Genomic DNA, 23276 nt, shown 5'->3' with positions numbered 1-23276 from the left:
GTCGCCATTATCCCTCAAGAGAAAAGTATATAATAGCTGTGTCTTACCAGTACTCACCTAAGGGGCAGAAACCTGGAGGCTTACGAAAAGGGTTATTCTCAAATTGAGGACGACGCAACGAGCTATGGAAAGAAGAATGATAGGTGTAACGATAAGGGATAAGAAAAGAGCAGATTGGGTGAGGGAACAAGCGCGAGTTAATGACATCTTAGTTGAAATCAAGAAAAAGAAATGGGCATGGGCAGGACATGTAATGAGGAGGGAAGATAACCGATGGTCATTAAGGGTTACGGACTGGATCCCAAAGGAAGGGAAGCGTAGCATAGGGCGGCAGAAAGTTAGGTGGGCGGATGAGATTAAGAAGTTTGCAGGCATGGCATGGCCACAATTAGTACATAACCGGGGTTGTTGGAGAAGTATGGGAGAGGCCTTTGCCCTGAAGTGGGCGTAACCAGGCTGATGATGATGATGATGACACCCTCCGGAGCTATATAGTTACGGTTTTGACGAAACTCTTAGTGCGGTGAAGTATGGGACGTTGCAAATAAACTACGGTCTAAAATTGCATGCACGAACGAGCAGGAGGTCATGAGTCCATGATCTTGCATGACGCGGAGCTAAGGTACTTTCACGTGTGATTAGTTGATGATGATGTGTAGTGTTCTATGGCGCAAGGGCCAATCGTGGCCAAAGAACGCTGTGTGATTAACCGGCTGTACTTTTATTTGCTTTGTTGCATTGCCTGCTGCACGTGTTTCGTTACTTTATGTACACCAGATGCATTCCCGAGAAAAATACAGTTACGAGTCATCCCCCGACTATTCTTCCACTGTCCTTTATTCCTCGCGCGCTGCTACTTGTATTCCAAAAACTAACAACTCGTCAGGCTGTAGATTATCTTGCATTCAACGCTATTGGTCCGCTATCGCCGTAATAAAACCAGCCAGAAATATTTACGGTCTTAGACTGATTTCGCTTTTGCGCTTAGGAAATACTACTCGTTGACGTCAGCGCCAAAGTTGTGGCGCAAGGCATTTAAGATATTTAGATTCCTGTTTAGTGTGAGCTCCATGACATCCGGACAAACAGCGTGAGACATTGTCAGTTACCAGGTTTAAAAAAGGTTCTGTGGTTTTACGCGCGAAAAGCACGGCGTGGTTTTCCGGGATGCCATAGTGGGAATTCCGACCACCTATGGTTCTTTTTCGCACACTAAATCTAAGTGCATTGTCGCTCTTTCGCACTATGCCCTGCCTCCTAGTGGTAGTACAGAAACTAAATAGTGCGTTCCACTAGGGTTCTAAGGGCAGGGTGAAGCGCCTTCACCGTCGACCTATATCACGGCTGTGTGCGTAGCAATCATTTTCTTCTCTATGGAGTGAGCGTCTTTAATGTTCTTCTTGTATTCGCACTTCTATCTAGAACGATACTTAGTGCTGGTAAACTAAGCTACTTCACAGCACAAGGCTTGACGTTCCTGGAGAGTTCATTAAATGCGAGCACCAACGGCTAGCCTTCTGGGAAAAACGATGGCTGCCGCCCTTCTGCCGCCGCATCGTCACAGCAAACGAACGTTTACAACAGCCTATTGTACAACGTATTCAGCCGCCACGATGATCTTAGTATACCACTGAAATTAAAGCCAAGCGCGACCCCGACCACTCCAGCATTTTCGGTTATGAATAGGAAGAAACGGTTTGTCTTTGTGGTTTGAAGCCAGCCCGCCTATCGTGCAGCGAGAGCCCGCCAAGTCAGTGCAGGTGATTGTGATAAGACATAACTCGCCTCATATCTCAACAAAAGCACTTGAATCATCGATTTTGCAAAGTAACTGCTATATTGCGTGAAAGATATTTGTAACATAAGCGGCCGTTTCAAAACATCCGACGTAATAGCGGTAAATCACTAAAAAACGACAAGAAGACTCATTGCAATATTATTCAATCCTACATCCTAAGTTTAGTGTAATCGATGCTGGAACGCGAAAAACGAATGGTGGTTATGCAGGGTGTCCCAGCTAGCTTTAGCCAGAGTTTAGAAATATGCGAATGCCATGTAGCTGGACACTACCAAGGTAATGTTATTTTCCGGCGCTTGGAGATAACATTTTATTTCATTCCGTATAATTAGATAATTAGTCTTCGTTGATTACTCAACTTCTAAAATATTATAATTAGATGAAAAGTGTCGATGAGAAAATTGTAGAGCGACATGAAAACTCCGTATGCAGCTTTTTGTTGCTCAATACGTCCTACATAAAAGTTTTTCCGAGCTGGAAAGAAGCCCACAAATACACGCAAGCTGCCTCCAGTGGCCTGTCGCGCGGCAATTCGGGTGTATTCGCAGGCTTCTTTCAAGCTCGGAAAAGCACTTTTATGTAGCACGTACACAGTAACAGAAAGAGAAGCTGTACAGGGAGGTTCTTATGATGCTCTACAATTTTGTCATTGACACTTTTCATCTAACTATAATAATTGACAAGTAGATTGATTGATTAGGAATAATTATGTAATGAGGTGGAATGCGAAAATAAACTGAGTATCTCCAAGTGACGGCCACCAATATTACCTTGGTTTTTCCCAGATTTGTGGCATTTGCACATTTTTTTAAATCTTGGCGCACAATACTTGGGACACCCATTATATTGGGAGCAGTGTATTCGCCCTTCATCTTATTCAGGAGTATGTATTCATCAACATGGCCAACGCCATCTTCTCCAGCGGACAGCCTGCTGAATAACGCGTCGAGGCATCACAGCTCACCCGGTAGCTCCACCACTTGCGGGGCAGCTGTTATACTTCGACGTGTAATTGAGGAGGCCGCGCGCAAGAGAAGATAACGCTGGCCATGTTAATGAATGTATACTGCAGAATAAGATGAAGGGTGGATATACTCCTCATTACCTGTCGAGCAGCATCGATCATCGCCATAAGGTCGGACTTTAAACAGGCAACACTAAGACTTTCAGTCAAACTTTTTTCCCGGATCACCACGGCACTGGAAGCACCTTCCCTGTGAAATTGTATCTGTTGTCGACAAGAAGCTGTTCCGTACGGCATTAGCTAACATTGTATAATTAGGAATTATTAGCATGTTATTTAATTTACATGCCGTACTTTCAAACGACTAAGGTTGACACTGGTTAAAATTGTACTAACAGGAATTATCAAGGTGCGGTTTTGTTTACATTATATGTCGTACTTACAAACATTAGGCCGGATATTACATACTATTGTATAATGATAATAATAATAATAACGATTTATTTGCATCAACATTGCATTGATGGAGGGGATGGGAATAAAAGCGATTGACGCTTGACTAAGTTCCCACCCCCCGTACAGCAGGTGAGCAGCGGCATGCGACGGCACTTCTGTCACGACAGCAAATACAGAGTCAAACAAAGCATTTGTACGAAAACATTTATGCAAAATAAACAATTACCAGCGTGTGTGAAAAAATTACTAATACGCTACATTGTTTATTTTCCGTATTTCATTGCTATGCTTCCCGTTTTCCCACTCCCCTCTTAATGCTTCGGCCCTTGAGAGTATCATCAATAAATAATTAAAATTAAGTATCTTTTGGTGCCGAATGCGTTTGACTTGCACCATTAAATTTCCAGTATGGCATGAATTGGCGTATGGAACCAGTCAATATTCTCGTCGCTCAAATTCCACACGCCAAGGTATGCCCGCTTGGTTGCGAATAATGAATGCGATGAATATTACAAGCTGCCGCTTTTAGTGCGGTGACTCTCTGGCAAAGGCGTCGTCATGCTCATCCCGAGGTCGCCGCTTTTATTGTCGGTATTTCGCTGGAGGCGGAATGCAGACCCGCTCGTCTGCCGTGCCTGAGTGCGCGTTAAACGATCCCTGGTGGTCAAAATAGCACGTGGCTCTCCCCTATTACGTCTCTCATAACCGAATGTGCAATTATATGGTGCAAAATTCACGTAGAAATTACATTTTTATTTCAGCTGTTCACAGATGGCTTGATTTCAAGGGAGCCAATCAACAACCGGTGCTTTTCGGTAATCTGCAATGTCTAATTACTGGAAGTTACACTGGCGGAGGTGGTAAGCACGTGTTTACTTTCAGCTATTCTTGATGACTTGCCAGCAACTATCTTCAAGCAATGCGCTGTGTACACCATGTGTCGTACGCCGCTGCCCGTGCCACCTGTGGCGCCTTCATTGTAGGCTGCTCCTCGAAGCCGCCTTCAGGAGCATTCTCGTAAAGGCCGCTGCAATAGAGAGGAGCACAGCGGCCCGCCTCTCGCTCCAGAAAGCTCTCATATTCGACAAGGAACTTTTTCCCATGGAATGGTTTTAAATTGACGTAGTCCTTGCCTCTTCCACGGGTTCAGCGTTGGTTGTCGTTTCCTCACCACGTATATTTGTCGGCATTTACAGACAACTTAAGCTGACAGGTATGTGCTGGCTGCTGTATTGCCGATTTGACAACACGCGCCAAAAGGTATGTGCCCACACCTACAACTTCCTGCTGGCTGCAGTCTTTTACAGTTAACAAATTTGGTAACTCGTTAAGGCTGCCTCTGCGTTTGTGCTCATTCTTGGCGTATTTTCCAGAATGAATGTGCCTCTCTCACACGTGGTGTATGATGCCTGAAGTGCATATAGGTATGCGTCCTACTTCTTTGCGCACCTCTAATAAACATTCCTTTTTTGACGAGTATCATCCGTCGCCGTGATGGCGCAAACAGTTAATAGCTATAGGTGATGCGTCTGCACTCCTGCCATCTGCTGCAGCTGCTACCTTGCGCACTAAAATAAACTTCAAATGATTTAGATGCCAGCATTGAATTAGATTTGCGCACTATTTTGATTTTTTGTGCAGCGAAAGCAACACAACTGCCCTTTCCTAGAAAGAGCCTGGTAAATAATTTTTATCATATTTATTAAATAAAATGACAAACAAAAGAATTGCACGAAAAATTCTCTGGGAGTTCTCTAAGTATGCATAAGTATTGGGCCGTTCGCTCATTTACCGGCAGCTTGGTGTCATTATCAACGTTATGAAACTTGATCCGACCAGATAAATTCTTATCAACCGTTATCGGTCGTTATCAGCCTTATCAGTCTAGATAAGACCCTTATCAGCCCTTTCCAGTTGCTATCAACTTTATCGAATTCAATCCAAGCCTCACCAACCCTTATCGTTCGGTAACAATTATTGCACCGACCTCGTGCTTAGAAGCGCAACACGAAAACCACTAAGCAACTACAGTGGATCCTTTGGGGGCATTGGACCTTCCGATTTCTTAATGAGTTATGCAGCTCCTCGTGATGCAAACGACTTGTGAGATGTGAGAAAGCATTCCAATTTTGTAGAGAGAGGTAACGTTCCGTCTGTACATGTCGCCGATATCGGTCATACCTTTAGGCTGTGAGAGCTGCGGGTGTGTGAAGGTTCAGTGAATATTATGTATTTATATAGGCGGCATTATTTATGTATAAGCGAGTCAACTACGGTATGGGAGAATATTGAGCTTTTAACTTTACGGTGTATTAACAGGAGGGGTATGTTCAACGCAGCAAGGTTAGAGGTAGGTTCGTAGTTCTTGCGCCATCTACAATGACAAAATGTAGTTTTGTTTCCAATGCACGCAATCTTATTAGTATTTTGAGATAATGGTGCTAAAGTATAGACGCATACATGAATACTTGGGGGAGTAGATATTTCTACGTCAGCACTTTAGCTTCTCAAGGAGCTAAGCGAAGGCTGCGTTCGAGGTAGCCACGTGATTTAGTTATTGCACAGTTCCTTCGATATGCTCGGTTAAACACCAACAGTTGAACAGAAGTCCAAGGTAATAGTTTTATGTGCTAGGAATGATTGGTTAAATACGTGTAAAGCGGAGATAAATGCCTATTAAATGAAATAGAACCGCTTTTAAAGCAATTCTTCACTTGCCACGTGTGACACTGCGTTCAGAAAAGGAGGAAAGATCGCTAACAACGCTATCGTCTATAGGGTTTACAGACATCTGATTCAAAATTCAAGGAAAATTGGAGGATTGAAAAGCCAAATGCCTAGCTGCAAGGAACGAGGAAAACCTTATTTGTGTACTTAGAGTAAAAATAGTAAAATAACCCTCTTAACTGCAATTTCTTCGTATAAGCCAGTAGGGGGGCTTTTCAAAGTTGTTTATTGTAACGGTGTCAATCGCCTTCCAGCATGACGGTTAGCAGTGTGGAGCAGATAGATACTCATTGTGTTCAAGCTAAATGGCTGAAAATTACGTTCCGCCGACCATTTCTAGAAACCTCGGGCTCGAAATTGGAGCCATGATGGTTGCGGTGTGAACCAACTGGCAAAGCAATAAAAATAGTGGCACGGCTTGCTCGGCTCATCTCGCTTCGTCTAGCCTCACGATGCCTATGGCAATTCAAACAAGCCTATCATTTGGTGTCGACCATGCCACATTGCATCGGCTTTAGCAACAATAAAAAGGAAATATCTAGGATCCTTTACCGATAGGCAGTCTCTACGACATAGCCTCGATGCATTTTGTCGCTTTGAAGGTTCAGAAATCGCGCACCACATCAATATTCAAGCAATCAAGGAACACATATTTTTTAAAGAGTTTTAAGGGTCTTGAATTTCTTTATCCAAATTCAAGGGTTTCGCATAGTTTTAAAACATGTACGAACCCGGTCGTCTTCTGGTTAGTTATCTTATAGTGTGGCGGCCATTCATCATCGTAGGGACTTATGTCAATGGTACAGTATGTGCCGAGTCAATAATATAAATCATGAAGAGGATGCAGTCGAGCACAGAGCCCTGCGGTAATCAGACGTGATTAGTGGGGCAAATAAAAGCGTCACAGTATACACATTTGGAATGATCGGAAACGAAGCTGGCAATCCAGTCAACATGTTTAAGAATATCTAGAATGAAGTCGAATGGCTGGCCGCGAAGGATAGGGAGGAACCCCTTGTACAAATATATAAAGTGTGCGTCGACTTGTCTGCCAAGACCTAATGCTTTAGTAGTGTTGCCAGTGAATTCAACCAATTGGCTTACGCTACCCCGAGCATGGCCAAATTCATGCTGACAATTACTTGGTATGCAATGTTCGACGTAATACATTATATGGTTATAAACTCCTTGTTCTAGCAGTTTGCAAGAGTCTGGTTAGGGAGATGGTGTTAACGTGCGCTTGACACCACACCCGCATAAATGTAGACCTTTTACACATAAAGGACGAACATATACAGCTGATAATACTTGTTTATTAACTGTCGGGGAACGATTTCACCGCAAGAAGTAACGAATATGAAAATTACTGCAAATGCCATAACAACTACTGATCTTCTTACTATCGAGCTCATGGGCGCGGTTCAGAACACTATCAGATTGTACGCCTGTAGTTGAATAGGGAACCTTAATAAATCGATGGAAAACGATTTCATAGTATGAGTAAGAGGTAACAGCAATTTCAATAAAAAGGGAGTGTGGAAAAATACGTGGTATAAAACGGAAAAGTCACCGAAATCATAGCCAAAACCAAAAAAGACTAACATATTTGTTAACCTTTTCTTAAAGTAAATTTTCACAACACGAAAATGGAGCGTGTATTCTAATAACCACTGACACCTTCGTTCTACATTCCCACATGCAAATCAAATATGTGCAGTGTTTTATTCTTTACAGTTTTTCTCGAAGGGCGAAACAATTACAGCGATAACAAGCACAGGAGGTCTATGGTGCTTCCCAGTGCAAACAGCACCCTGTAGGTTACCAGGAATGACACTATCATCCAATGCCATGATCAGCTTATCAGTACAAATCTCGTGACATCGCGCGCTCTCCCGCACACATGTGCAGCGTTGAGCCGCCGCGGATACACCGAGCGGTTTGAAGTGAAAGTGAAGTGTATTGCAGCCAAACTTTCAGAACATACAAAATATTGGAACCGTTAAGAGAAGGCACTTTACTTTCACTCTTCGATACACAGGAGATTTCTCTGTTGAATTGCGAACACGTACTCGTGGGCGAAATCAAAACAAGCACACTGGGTTGTACTAAACATGAGGGGAGTACACTCATAAAAAAAGCAAAATCGCGGCAAACCGCTTCACACGCTGCACACAACCAGGCGCTCGCAAGACCACACGGCCTGCAATACAAACCGCAGGCGAATTCAGATTTACAACACGTGTGCTTTTACTAAGGTGTGACAATTGGTAACTTATTTCCGAGTATCCGAATGAGGGCGTCTCAACCATTGTCCCAGCAACGCGTCCTGTCCAAGCAAGACAAACTCGGTGCTCAGATATTTCAGGTGCACACATCGCATGCGCAGCACCATCGAGTACATAGCTCTCTCTGGGCAACCATGTGGGAGGGCCATCCCACGTCGTTCCCAAACGACAAATACTCCAACACTTCAGGAGGGACACAAACGCATCACGAAAAGGCTTCATTGCTCTGTGCCTTGCCTGAAACATGCGTGCTACTGACATCCGGAAAACTTGGCAAATACTACTATCAAAAAGTGCATGTCCGATTGTTTCTGTTTGACCACACTGTTGTGTCTGACCACACTGTGGGTATGAGGCGCAAGGCACCAAGTGCCAATTCACAAGTCCATCTTTCTTGGCTGTGCCACTAAGTATCCCAATGTCGCAGACTTCCGGCGGGAGGTTCGTCGACAGGAGCGCGCTCAGTTGACCATCGCTAGCTCGAGCCTTCTTAGTGGCTTCTAGCTGTTCAACAGTCAACCTTTCGCTTAGCATGTCTCTTTCTTAGACTTTAACATTGGGAAATGCACTACTGAGCCACTCCAAAGTCGAAGAAACCTTTCGATAGAAAGTAGACGGAAGCTCAGGCTTAGGACCCAGGTAGTGCTCCCTTAGGAAGCTACCTATAAATGTTCACAAAGGATACTCTGGCTTTTCAAGCAAGCGTAGAAAACTGCGCAAGTCTAGTATTCGGCACATGGTTGCCAGCTCTGCCAGACACAGAACACCCATGCTTGTGCGCAGGTGAAACTGCCGTGACACTATAATTCTGTTTTGGCAAACCAAAAAAGCGGAGGCTGCCACCAGCCCACCCGAATGCCGTTTCAGATGTCGTACAACTTGATATATGCAATATACAGCCATGAAAAGATCGCAGCGGATAATGAAGCTCTTTTCTGATTGAAAGAGCTGTGACTTCCGGTCAGTATCAAGTCGCTCATGTGCTGGTCTGCGTAGATGAGAGTACGTTCTTCTTGATGGGTCATCAATGGGCGAGAATGTAACTCTTAGTACCTTGACATAGCTAATTTATTCACCTTGACCAGGGAGACCGGAGGTGAACGAGCTGAACAGCATTGCTTTAGTCTTTGCATTTGTACTAGCGCCTGAAGGCTCACTGTACTAGGCAAAGAGGCGCAAAGGCGCAAGGTTTCATCTCAACGAAATAGCGAAATGTCATCACTGTAAGCAGATACATTTATTGGCCCTTACACTAATAAACGACAACCTCTGATGGCCAGTGACCGACATATAGGCCTCTATAACGTAAAATTGTTCCAATGTGTTTTATTCCAATCTGCTGACGTGAAATTAACATAACCACCGACGCAAGCACCGAGCGGTGACCCGCAGCGTTGTCTGAACAGCCAAATGAAACACTCTCCTCGTTTGTGGGAAGTCACCGTGCTTTGCTTTCGAAACGGCCAACATTGCCTTCATTGAGCCATTTTTCTTATCTAATTGGCTCACAAGACGCGAGAAGCATGGTCAAGTGGACAGGGATTTGATGGGGCCGAGGCAGCGCAGTGAAAATCGATAACCGGATGAAGATAGCAGCGCCGGCGTCTACGATTGGTCAGACACCCTTTACTAAATTGTGGTAGCTGGTCAAGTAATCACGGCCGCGTGTAAGGAAACGTTAGGAACGCTGCTAAAACTGATCCTAAGGAATGATTCGTTGCCAGAGTGATGCTTTATAGATGCCGAAAGGGCTTGATAACGTTGTAGTGTAATGCGAAAAGCTTTGTTAACGCAAACAAATGCATGCTCTCCGGTAGGTTCGAGTAGCCAGTAACCTGAGCCATGGCCGGTCCGTCATCTTCTATTCCTGTCCGAAAAGTGCAGTCACCAGCTATTCAGGGAAAAATTCAGTTTTGTGCGGCATAATAACGCATCAACAATGCCTACAAGTGATTTCGACGCAGTGAGTATTCGCGGCCTTATGACGTCACGTGAAAGACAGGCCAAGTGGGCGCAGCGCGAAAACTTTTGATCAATAGCATAGGGCTAATATTGAAAAGGCATCCTACCAGAAAAATTTTTTTTGTTCAGTCTACTTTGCAGTCTACTCTTGACGTGTGTAGACGTCATTTCAGATGGCGAGGTATCGCGGGTCTCATCACGTTGCGTTACATAGAGGCGAAGTGGGGGTGGCGTGAAAGCTTTTCTACCAAACGCGGGGGGCTGATTGCAGAATTGGAATAGAAAAGTTCAGAATAGCTCTACTTTACAGCGTCCATCGTCTGCAAAAGCGTCTCCAGACACAATGAAGAGAGCAAAGGGGAGAGAGAACACCCTGTCTTGATGCCGTGTGAGACCTGAAGGGGCACTTACCGGGCCGTTTAAGAACAGCTGCCCTGAGTTATCCTTGTACAGGACAGAAATTGCTGGCGTGTACTCTGGAGGGAAATCAAAGCACCCTAACACAGCAAGAAAGTAGTCGTGCTCCACTCTCTCAAAAGCTTTCGATTGATCCACACAAAGCTGCAATAGATTCCGCATCTTGTTGCGTATATGAACATATTGTGCATGAAGGCCAGTGCTGATAAACATCTATCTGCCTGGCACGTGCGTGTTTGCTAGGCGCTCATGTCCATCGGTAGAATATTCGTAAGGAGATTCGTGAACAAAGCGGCTATTATCTTATAATCAGTATTCAACAATGTGATTGGGCTCCAGTCAATTACCTAGAACGCGTTCCCGTCAGGCTTGAGAATCTGAATTACGTGACCTTGAACAAGCGATGTCGGTTTGCATCTGTTTTCAATGATATCGTTAACCATTGCTGCCGAACTTGCTCAGACCTGTGTACAGAGCGACTTATAAAAAGATGCTGGTGAGCCGTCTGCGCCGGCAGCTGACACAGAATTCATGCCGTGGATGACATGGCCGGTCTCCTCAGCAGCAGATGGGCAGCGCAGCGGCTCCTCCAAGTTATTGGGCACTTGCGGTAACCCTTCACAAAACTGTGGCGCTCTCGCGTGAAGTCGCTTGTATAAGTCGAACGTCACTTTGAAGAAAACGGCTTGGCGAAGTGGGCGGCACACGTTGCCATTATAGGGACTGGATCTGAGGTCCATGTTCCGTCCAGTCTTCTAACGGTTGACACTGATGGCGGTTCTTCGTGTCCGCGCGACGTGACATTAAACTGCCACACCACAGATGGGTCCAACATTGCTCTATGAAGAAGCTGATATCGCGCATCTTAAAGGTGGTGGTAGTCGCGCATGGCAAACTGAACTTGCTCCTCTACTGCACGATGCATATGTGCTGCAGTGTGCTATTCAGCTGCAGTTATGAGTTTACGGCAGTTGTGGCGAGCCTGTTGTACGCATGGGTGCCAGTGTGCCCTAGTTTTAATACACAATGTGGCGGTTGCTTCCGTGCAAGTATTGTCACCAAGCTGCAAATGCAATAACTTAACAGCCGTGTGATCGCGAAGTATTGTGGCCTCCATGTGCCGAAGACTGTTTTCTTGCATATGCACAACCGCGCGGATACAAAGAGACAGGGTAAATGTCTGACACTCACATTGCACGACGTGAAAAGCTCAGAACTCCACAAGAAACGACATTAACCAGTAGTTCCTGGGGAAAGTATAACCGGTCTGAGTATGATAGTCGGCGTTCGTGTTGTTCACTTCTCTACTCTTGTGTCCTGTCTGCACGCCTCACTTCTTTTTTGCATAATGAATCCTTACCAACTAGCTCAGCTTTCTGTCGTTCGGTCTAGGCGGCTTGCTATCTGTGTTTGCGACCATGTAGCGCCGAACATGTGTCTGTGCAGCTCAACCAATGTGTCTTTTGTCTAAATTGGTGTACAAGTTACTGCAGAGCCCCGCGTAACTGTCATTTGATCTCGTCGCAAGCGACTTGTATTACGGTTGAAGTAAGGCACGCAATCGGAATCGCCTACATAGAAAGGGGGATACGGCTCAAGCATGAAAGTGTCTAGCGACTCAAGCGTTGAACAGACTCGATTTCGTACACTACTACGACTCGAAATGGCTGAGAACCTAGAATAAAATCAACCACAAATCTTAGACAGTATATTCCAAATGGGCAGTGCGCCTTTGTGGACTTGCGCGTGCCAAAAAAACCCACACTACAAGCAGCTGAGTGCGATAAGGAAACCAGGTAAGGCACTCAAAACAGTTTGTTTTTGGAAATTGAGACCTTGTGAGGGGGGGGGGGGCATGCGAAAAAAACATTCCTGCACAGAAAGTACGTCGTCGTCCTGTGTACAGCGCGAAATGCGTCCCCTCTCTGTACTTGTCGGCGGACATAAATACCTGGACATTCAAATAGATGAGATGCACAACAGCTATGATGAATATTTAGGGCGTCGACAGATTGTTTAAACCACTACGTGGCCCTCTCTAGGGCGGAGGCAGAAGCACGCTACTTTGGGGTACTACGGGCTTATTGTTTTCGTGGGAGCTCTCAGTGTGTGGTTGTTGAGTGCGTTCTTTTACAACCCAGCTTATCAATGTCATTTTTCTCTACTTTCGCTAGTAGGATGGCGACTTGGCTCACAGGGCTATCGAGGTAATGTTTCTAGTTGGGGTGAAAGTTAAGCCATTGCGATGACCCACTGATATTGCGTCGTTGTCTGTCCCTGGCGTCGTGACAAGGCTGAATGCTGACCATGTCACTTCCACGCACATGTCCGGTGCGTCGAAATGACATCACAACATCTGCTGAATGGCAAAGACTGTCCGTTTCTGCAAGCAATAACATCGCTAATGGCACAGGATCAGCAGTCTGACGAGGAGTTACGTCTGTTCATTGATTACCTCGAAGGACACCACGCCGACGTTCCACGAGCTTTTGCCCGGCGCTTGTCGTCGTTCGTTCTGAGAAATAAGGTCGTGTAAAAAAGAAATTTTTAGCATAGTGTACAGACATTTCTGCTCGTCGTACCTTCAAACTGACGACTCGAAATATTGGAAGCGCGCCATGGTAATCCTCAGAAAGACACTTTGTAGGGGGCAGATGATTCCCACGACTGCGCATGAAGTATTAGTAGTCCGGTGTATTACTGGCCAGAGTTGGTGAAATCGGCGCAACACTATGTGAGAGCCTGCCGGGATTGCCAGAGACCCAAAACGCCGCCATTGAAGCCAGCTGATTTTCGGCAACCCATACAGCCACAGGAAGCTTCATTTACACAAGTGGCAATGGACCTATTTAGACCCTTCCTTTGCTGTCAGGAAAGCGATGGATCGTACTTGCAACTGACTACCGAACTTGATATGCCAAGACAGCATCTCGTCTTGGGGGAACGGCCACTGAGGTAGCTGAGTTTTTTATCTCTGTCATTGCGCTGTGGCATGGCGCCACTAAAGTAATAAAGTTCTCATCACTGACTGAGGAACCATATTTACTGCCCATTTGACATAGTGCATTATGAAATTTACGTACTCTATTCCCAGAAAAACAACTGCATATCACCCGTAAACAAGTGTACTCACTGAACGACTCAACAGAATGCAGACCGATGTGTTGTGATTAAAAATCATGAGCAATTCGACGCTGTGAAGGTGAATGACCAGTGAGGCTGTTTAGCAAACGACACATAGGTGACGCAGAGTTTTGAACAAAGGTACGAACTCATTTATTGCCTTGATCAGTCGTCATCGTGAGGAAAGCTATGCGCACACTTTTATTGCCATTCGTGTGGATGACGGGACCCCACCCCGAGGAGGCAGAGGAAGCTAGGCACGCGTGAAATTTCGACCCGGCCGCCACCACGGGTGATCGGGAGGAAAGGAAACTAGAAATAGAAGCTCTTCGCACGCCGACAAACAGGGTTGTGTAAATGTAGACATGGCGGACGCGGCTCGCCCTTTTGTGCTAAGATCCAATCGCAGTAAATATACCTGCGTCTGTTCAAAAAGCTCGCTGTCGGCGAGACGATCACAGCGTCAGGCGATGTCTGTGGCCAACAACTCGCCGCCAAGTGAATAAAACTCTTTAGGCAAATGCACACTACACTGACACACACTCCTATACCAACCCCAAAAGAAACATCCAACAATACTGAACAAACACTAAATCAAACAGGCACCTTCATGCCTTCCCAAAAACAAACACGAAAATTCTGGTATTTATTACTTCCCATTTCTCCAGCGAGGAGTAGCAGGCTAGAGACACGTTCTCCAGGCCGACCTGTCCTCCTTTCTCTTCAAAAAAACATACTCCTCCGCCAAGAATTCTAGTGCTTTGCGTGCGATTTTTTAGATCGAAGCTGTTTATGTCTGGGGTATTCCCGTCGTCCACGAACTAGCTCGGATGGATGGATGAATGTTATGAGGAATGGATCGGTATGTTGCCCCGCCAAGCTCTTGCTATTATACTGCCTAATGTCCTGCCTAGCTTTTAAAAAATACTGTGACCTCCCACAACCAAATTTTCGCACCCCCTATAGCCAACTTTGCTTTTGTACGTCTCCGTTTTTTGTCGTTTCCCTACTTTTCTTCCACCAATCTTACAATCGCCTGTTACTAATATCTAGTGCGGACATGTTTACTTTTCCCCTGCTCTCGCTGAACCCACGGGCTTCAAGTAGGCCAATGGTGCCTAAATCGACCGCTGGGAGGACGTCTTCACATTCATTGTCGCCTAGCGGCGCCACACGTCACCCTTCGGCGCAACCGCGCGAACGTGCTCGTGCCACTGCTGATGCATTCGTCATCGTCGTCTCCTTCAACAGCTGTCTCCGTTGCCGCTCACTGCTTAAGGGGGTATGAGCCATTTATTGGTAAGGGGAAACTATCGTCAACATCATCATGCATGACGCCATATCAATGTCACCGTCACCATTAAGTCCTCTTCAGACAGTCAATGTCATGCACCCGTTGTGTTAATGTCGTTGTTATGCCATCGTAGTCGTGCCATTGTCATCATTACAGCTTCGTCATCCGGTTGTCGACATAGCTTTGAGGGAGGCGGAGCGAAGAGGCAGCCGCCGTAGCAACGATGTATTTATACCTGCCAGTCTTGGTGCAGCGGGATCTCGGGAGCGGCCGACACCGCGGCCGCTCAGGTCTTGCGCGCTAGCCTGTTCAATTCTGGCACTACCCGTAAGCTAGCCCTCTTCTTCTTCGTACGCTGTGGAGGCTATGGATCGATGGATGGATGTTATGAGCGTCCCCTTTGGAACGGGGCGGCTGGTTGCACCACCAAGCTCTTGCTATTGTACTGCCTAATGTCCTACCTAGGTTAAATAATACAAAAAAATAAAGTAAAACAACCCTATGAACTCCCACAACCAAATTTTCTTATCCCCTATTGCGAACTTTGTTTTTGTACGTCTGCGTTTTTTGTCGTTTCCCTACTTTTCTTCCACCAATCTTCCAATCGCCTCTTACTAATCCCTCCTGCGAACATGTTTCCTTTTCCACTGCTCCCGCTGAACCCAAGGGCTTCAAGGAGGCGAGTGGTGCCTAAATCTACCGCTGGGTAGACGTCTTCACATTCTAATAAAACATGGTCCATCGTTTCCTCAGCTTTACCGCAGCAAACACATGCTTCTTCTTGCTTCTTATACCTCGCTTTATAGGTGCGTGTTCTAAGGCATACCGATCTCGCTTCGAGAAGTAATGAGCTTCCCTTTAAGTTATCATAAATTGTTTCTTTCCTGATTTGCTTTTTTCCTATTAAGTACTTACTCATGGCAGGTTTCTTTTCCATCGCCGCTGCCCATGAGATTATTTCAGCCTCTCTGACTTTCCGCTTGACCTTCTTTGTTGCTGTGTTTCCCACCCTACAGGCCTCATACTTGCTGGTAAGCTTCCTAGTTCCACTGAGAATGAATATTTTTTCTTGTACAGATACCTGAACACACTCCCAGCCTATTTACTTTCTTCCATGTGCCTCAGCCGTTCTTCATACTAAATTTTACTGCGAGCTTCCCTCACTTCAAAACTAGTCCAACCCATATCACCCTGCACAGCTTCATTTCTAGTCTTACCGTGAGCGCCCAATGCGAGGCGACCCACTGACCATTGCTTCCCATCGAGTCCTGATTGTACCCCTGATTTAAAGCAAACAACCGCATTTCCAAAAGTAAGTCCTGCAAGCATTACAGCTTTCCACATACCTCGGAGGACCTCGTAGCTATTGTATCCCCATAGCGCTCTGTGCTTCATTATGGCTGAATTTCTCTTCCCCTTCACTGTTATTGCTTTTTCCTCTGTTTCTACATATATATTGCCTTCGTTTATCCATATACTAAGGTATTTATATTCTGTTATCCGAGGTATTTCTTAGCTCTGTATCTCCGCTGTCTGTTGACTGTTTTCATTGAATACCATAACACCTGACACAAAATTTCAAACCTAAATTGTTGCCTTCCTGTCCACAGATATTAGCCAGACGTTGAAAATCACTTTGCTTGTTAGCTAGCAACACAATGTCGTCCGCATAAAATAAACCTGGGAGCTGCTGCTCTATTTTTGTATCCGCCTGTTTGTATGAGATATTAAACCCGATATTACTTCCTTCTAGCGCCCTCTACCTCCTCACCATGTACATCATAAACAGCAGCGGGGATACCCTCGCTCAGTCTCTTGTTGATATGAACTTTTTCATGGCTCCTCATCCCTTCCCGTTCAACACAAACGGTATTGTATAGGTAAATCTCTCTTAAAAGCTGTAGACAATCGTCACCTAAGCCTTCCCCTTCCAGAATATCCCATAAGATGTTGTGGTCTACGTCGTCATAGGCTCCCATAATGTCTAAAAAGGCCACATATAACGGTCTTCTTTCTACTTATGATATTTCAATACACTAAGTAAGAACAAATAAGTTATCATCTAAACGCCTACCTATTTTGAAGCCATTCTGAAGTTCTCCCAAAATGACATTATTGTCTGCCCATGCTTGGAGCTTTAATTTGATTGCCTGCATTGCTACCCTGTATATTACCGATGGAACGGTCAACGGTCTATATGAGGGAATTCTATCTTTCTCTCCCTTATCTTTATCAAATAAATTAATTCTACTTTGTCGCCAACTGTCTGGTATTCGTCTATCTTTTATAGTTTTTCCACTGCTTCCACCAGAGCTTCCTTACTTTTTGGTCCTAGTTCATTTATCAGCCCCATCATTCCCTATCATTTATCAGCATGTGCACTGCCCGAATGTCTGTTGCTGGTTTTGACACTTCTGTTTTATTTGGTGTTCTGGAACGGTGTCCCCATGATTGGATCTTCGGCCGCGACTATTTGTCGTACCATTCAGCCCTGACTGACTGTGCTGCTGGCTTCCTGCAACTCCACCTGCCTATTCAGTGCTGTGCTTCGAAATCAGCTGAGCCTCGTATATGTTCTCTAGACTTTTTACAGTTGCCGCCTGAAGCCTCCATGTAAATGACGTGGACGTGCTTCCCATCTCATCCAGGCGATGACTATGTTCTGACTCCTAATGTCAATTTTCTCGTGCTACACACAGTTGCCTTTCCTTATACCAATGTGACTATCGCCCATAACTGCGTAGTTCTTCCTGCTTGGATTTTGGTTTTAGTATTCAAGATATCCGGAAAGCCATGTCACTCGGCAAAGCTTCTCCCATCAACGATTCCTCTACTTCTATATTAGATGCTCCCTGCTCGTCTGCAGCCGCCTGCTGTCCGATCAGTTTCACAACTTCCGATCTCGGAATGTTTTCGAAGATGATCACTGAAGACCTGCTTCCCGAACAGGCTGCGGATGTTTGTCGCGTCCTGGTGTCTTATCGCGACGTCTTTGAGATGGCCTACTGCCACGGACTTACATTTTGACCCACAGGATTGACACCGGTGATGCTAGCCCTATCCACCGTCCTATTTCGTGTCTTATGCAGAGCGCCACGTCATTCGAGCTGAAGCAGACAAGATACTAACGAAAAGTGTTTTTGAGCCCCCTTAAAGTCCTTGGGCATCGCCAGCTGTCTTGTCAAAAAGAATGATGGCAGCCGGCGATCTGGACCAACTGAACCAGATCATAAAAAAAAGGATTTGTTACACCGGACGGCCTTTGCCATTTTAATGTAATGCCTTTCGGGCTTTGTAATGCCCAAGTATCTTTCGAAAAATTGATGGACCCTCTCCTACGGGGCTAAAAGTGCTCCACCTGCTTATTTATCCTGACGATGTCATCGCATTTTCCCCTACGTTTGACAGCCACCTCAGTCGCTTGTCCGCTATCTTTGAAGTCTTCAGGGAGGCTGGCCTTCGACTAAAATATTCGAAGTGCCATTTTGCACACTGCGAAGTTAAAGTTCTTGGCTCACTGATCAGTGCTGCCACCATACACACTGCTCATGATAAGATTCACACAGTCAAGAACTTTCCTGTACCCTGCTCAACAAAAGATCTGCGCAGCTCCGTGGACGCATGCTCCTATTTTTGTGGGCTTGTTCAAAATTTGCGGATATCGCCCAGCCACTGACTGGTTTTCTCAAGAAAGACACGGCATTCATTTGGGGCCGTGAGCAAGCCGATGCCTTCGAGACAGCCTCATCCGCTTGTTAACAACGCTTCCGATAATAGGCCACTTTGATCCAACTGCGCCAACTCAAATTCGTGCAGACGCCAGTGGCCATGGCACAGGTGCTGTCCTCACCCAACAGCAAAATGCAGTCGAACGCGTCATTCCCTACGGCACTCGCCTCTTCTCCCATTCAGAGCGAAATTTTTCTATCACCGAGCGCAAGTGCCTCGCTCTGGTGTGGACAGTGGCTAAATAATGCCCTCAGTTGGATGGCCGCCCATTTGGTGTCATCATGAACGACCATGCCCTGTGCTGGCTATCGTCACTAAAAGACCCGACTGGCCGCCTTCGTCGCTCGGCACTCAGACTTCAGGATTATTCTTTCACTGCGATGTAGAAGTCCAGCCGCTTACCACCGGATGCGGACTGGTTGTCTCATCATCCCATCGATCCTCCAGGCAACGACGAACAGGATGCCGACACTTCCCTTCACGCCATTTCTGACTTTCGCGACATTGTTACCAGCAGTGAAAGGAGGAGTGGCTCCGGTCGATCATTGAACGCTTGACTTCAGGTCAATGAGATTGCACGACAAGAATGTTTTTGCTCCATGAGGACGTTTTTATCGATGCAACATATGCGCTGATGGACCAGATTTACTGCTAGTTGTCCCTCGTCATCTCAATTCTACTGTTCTTGCTGAGCTCTACGAGGCATCCACTGCCGGACACCTTGGCACCTCCAACACTTACGACAGAGCTCGACGTCGCTTCTTCTGGCCAGGCCTCTACCGCTTTGTGCGCCGTTACGTTACGGCTTGCGACCCCTGTCAGCATCGAAAGAAGGCATGTGCGCAACCAGCTGGCCACCTTCATGCAATCGGTGTTCCCACGGAGCCTTTCTTCCGTGTCAGCATGAGCCTCCTTGGTCTCTCCCCCAGATCCATAAAAGCTAACAAATGGACAGCCGTTGCCACAGACTATGGGATGCGTTATGCAATTACACGGGCCCTGCCCACCAGCTGTGCCGCAGGTGTAGAAGCTTTTATACTTCAAGATGTGGTTCTTTACAATGGCGCGCCAAAGCAACTGGTGACAAACCGCAGCCGCTACTTCCTGCCCCTATTGGTCCAAGACCTACTTCGTTCCTGCTCCACCGAACACAAGCTCATAACCACATATCACCCATGAACTAATGGGCTGACTGAGCGACTGAATCGCACCCTTACAGAGATGTTGCCTATGTACGTTTTAACGGACTATCGCGATTGGGACAGCAGTTTGTCCCACGTGACATTTGCCTGCAGTTTGTCATGTCATGATACCATGGATTTCTCGCCTTTCTACGGCTTGTTTAGGGGCCATCCCACTCTGTCTTTTTACACCTTGCTACCCTCGGTGTCACGGCATACCACAGAATACGCCCATGACGCCGTTGGTCGGGCTCGTATGGCTCCCCGGATCGCCTGTGATCGACTTACAGCAGATCAGGCGTCAAAAGACTCGCTACGACAGTTGCCACCCGAACCTTCAGTTTTCTCCTGGAAATTTTGTTGTGATTATGCTACAAGTCGCCATGTTGGCCTGTCTGAAAAACTGCTATCACGCTTACCGGGCCCTTCGGGTATTGTTCCGATTAGGTCAATTAAATTATGAAATCGTCCTGTTGAAGACACATCGTCGTCCTCCCAGCAACGAACTGATGTCATCCACGTGTTCCGTTTAAAACCGTACTTTCCTATAGTTCGCTATTATTCTAAGAAGCGCCGGTACGGCGCTCCATCCCGGGTGATTATGTTGCGGTGCATATGGTCAGGACTGTGCGCGCAAGAGAATGAAGAGGAACTGGTAGACTGTTTCATAAAGCTGTGGCAATTGTACCAGCCTGTGCTATAACCACCAACAGGACTTCTTCTTGGGCAAGTTGGTGCTTAGATTGCCTAGGTATACTTTGTGGCGCTTCACTGTCTCCCTTTCTTCTGTCCCTTTTCAAGAAGTGTATTTTGCGCCACAAACCATACCTAGGAAAAATAACCACCAACTTTTCTACATGGAAATAGTTGTAAATAAATTTGTGTATCGGGCTTCGTTTTCGTAACAATATTACCAACCCCCTTATTTCTTTAAATAAACATGCAGACACTTCTGTGGACTATTCAAAACATTAAAATAATTTACTCTCAACTTTGTCTTCTATCACACGTGTGGAAAGAGATATTAATGCAATGAGCCTTTGTGCAATATTGGAAGGTGCCGTTGAAAAATAGGAGTTAGCAGCTTCGTCAACAAAATGTGTACTGATTGTCCCCGCTGTAATAGTTATTGCGCACGAGATTATCGACGCCGAGAAGCTGCATCGAAGAAACTTGTTTTCAGTCACTGCCCTACTAATTGAAGCTTTTATAAGTATGGTGCTCGTATGCTTAAAATAACTGTTTCATTAGCGAAGGATAATTATAATGATAAACGGTATAATCTTTTATCGAAACGTGCTAATAAAAACCACTGATCAGGTATCTCCGCTCTCGCAAGGCCGTCCAAGGGCCCATAAATATTGACTCCATTGCTCTGTTACCAAAAGAATTGTTAGAATCATGAGATAACATTCATGAAAGTTTAGAACAGGGCTTTACACTTCAGCTGCAGGCAAACTTCGTAGGGCTCTGTCAGGGTTGATTTCTTAGATGCAACAATAGAAGAGCTTCAGCATATTGTTCGGATGCTCCCTGGCACAGCTCTGGGTCCAGATGGCATTACACCGGGCATGTTGACCGTATTGTTTGACCTTTCTCTGCAAGACTTCTCCAATATAGTTAATTACTTCCTGATGAAGGCATGGTCATCTCTGGACAGGAATATAGCAAAAATAAACCCCTTTGTTGAAAAGCAACGAGCGGGAGTTATTATACATAATATAACGTCAATGGCACGAACGTCGAATGCTATGCAATTCATAGAAAGTTTTGCACATCGATATATTGAAATTTTTAGGTGATAATAAATAATCGAGCCCATGTCTGGCAGGATTTAGACGATTAGGCTCGATATGGGGTGCAGATGTCAATTTAGAGGGACGGATTAAGCTTGCTCGACACAGGCGGAAGTATGCAACTTTAGTAACCCTTGATTTAGCTAAAGCATACGCATGTATAGAGGACGTCATACTCCTTAACGTTTTAAATAGCAGGTGTTTTCCTCGGTACCTTCAAACTTGGATATATGAATTTTTAAAGGATAGAAAATTTTATTGAACCCTACTTGGCTTGTAAATGCAAAAATATAATGAACCAAGAGGAGCTCCCCAGGAACCTGTCCTTTCCCCTATATTCTTTACCATTTTGTGAAGCTCAATTCCATTGTGCCTTACCGTACCAGCATGCAGATGACATAGCATTCTTCTCCTCTGCGAATGATATTCACTCCTTACAAAGAACACTGCATTCATACTTAGAAACCCTTGAAACTTGGTTTGCAAATATTCGAATGTCACTTAATTTCAACAAAAGTTCCTGGTTCGGGCTTTTATTGTACGTACCAAAAAATGTCTCTCTCCAATACCATCATAAAATAATTCCGCAAGTTGGCTGTATCAAATATCAAGGTGTAATATACGACGCAAAATTGAGCTGGTGAAATCACATTGATCTTGTGAAATCTAAGGCAGCACGCGGTGCTCGCATGATAGGCTAACTTCGCGGACATCACTATAGGATATGCAGGAAAGCTGCAATAATGAATTATCGCATGTACGTTGGACCAATACTGGAATTTGTGCGTGTGCTATTCTCTGGCGGCCAGCATACAAAATTAACCCCCTGTTTCTTCTACAGTGAGAGCCTCTCCGGAATTGTCTCGGTTTACAAAAATTTGTAGTTAACAATGTGTTATATCAAGAAGCACGACAGCCTACTCTTCCCTGCTGATTCCGCATCCTAACAGTAAAGACGTATTTAAACATTTATGAATCTTCTTTGAGACGATCACAATTTGTATTTATTAGTGAAATCAGGGCACTTTTCGATGGGCATTGGTCACGCTTACATAGACCTCAAGTTTTTGTACAAGCTGATATAGATACGCTAATTTTTCCAGACAAGCCCTTGCATAATATGAAGATTGGATTTGATGATATTCTCATGGGCGGTGATCCTGTGGTCGGTGCTTGGACAATGATGACGACGACGGTGTGGCTACTTGGTGTGCATACGCTAGCCATACAATTGCTGCAACGTTGTGCGTCTGGCCTTGTAAAGGTATCCTTGTATACTAATTCTCCCCAAATATCTTTGTCAGAAGTGCAAGGAAAGCTCGCCACAACAACGTGAGATGGATCTTTGCAAGACAGTGACTGACGAAGTGACCCAGTCTGAACAACACCCGACAGCGGTATTTCTCTTGCACCCTCTTGATTCCAGGATTTTGAATGGCACAAAGGACGTTGACATCGATGAGGGGCTGGCGATGAGTGCGTCAGCAACATTAACAAGTGGTACCCGGCGATAATGCTCGCGAATGTCATCTTCTACTTGTCGG

General features: G+C 45.5%; 1 protein-coding gene across 4 annotated transcripts in view; it reads left to right on the top strand.

Moving 5' to 3' along the window:
• Positions 1-23276, top strand: part of LOC142587387 (uncharacterized) — a 174772-nt gene that overhangs the window by 137914 nt on the left and 13582 nt on the right. For all 4 annotated transcript variants that reach the window (XR_012829511.1, XM_075698352.1, XM_075698351.1 and 1 more), the window contains one exon: positions 3980-4078. Coding sequence is in view for 3 of the 4 variants with exons in the window: in XM_075698352.1 (XP_075554467.1) it covers positions 3980-4078 (99 nt within the window). In the remaining variant the exon portion in view is untranslated. The remainder of the gene's footprint in view (positions 1-3979; positions 4079-23276) is intronic.

This window comes from Dermacentor variabilis, chromosome 7 (assembly GCF_050947875.1).
Source record: "Dermacentor variabilis isolate Ectoservices chromosome 7, ASM5094787v1, whole genome shotgun sequence".
In the NCBI taxonomy this organism is placed as follows: Eukaryota; Metazoa; Arthropoda; class Arachnida; order Ixodida; family Ixodidae; genus Dermacentor; species Dermacentor variabilis.
Note: the sequence above shows the minus strand (reverse complement) of the source record. Positions and strands in the feature narration are given on the sequence as shown.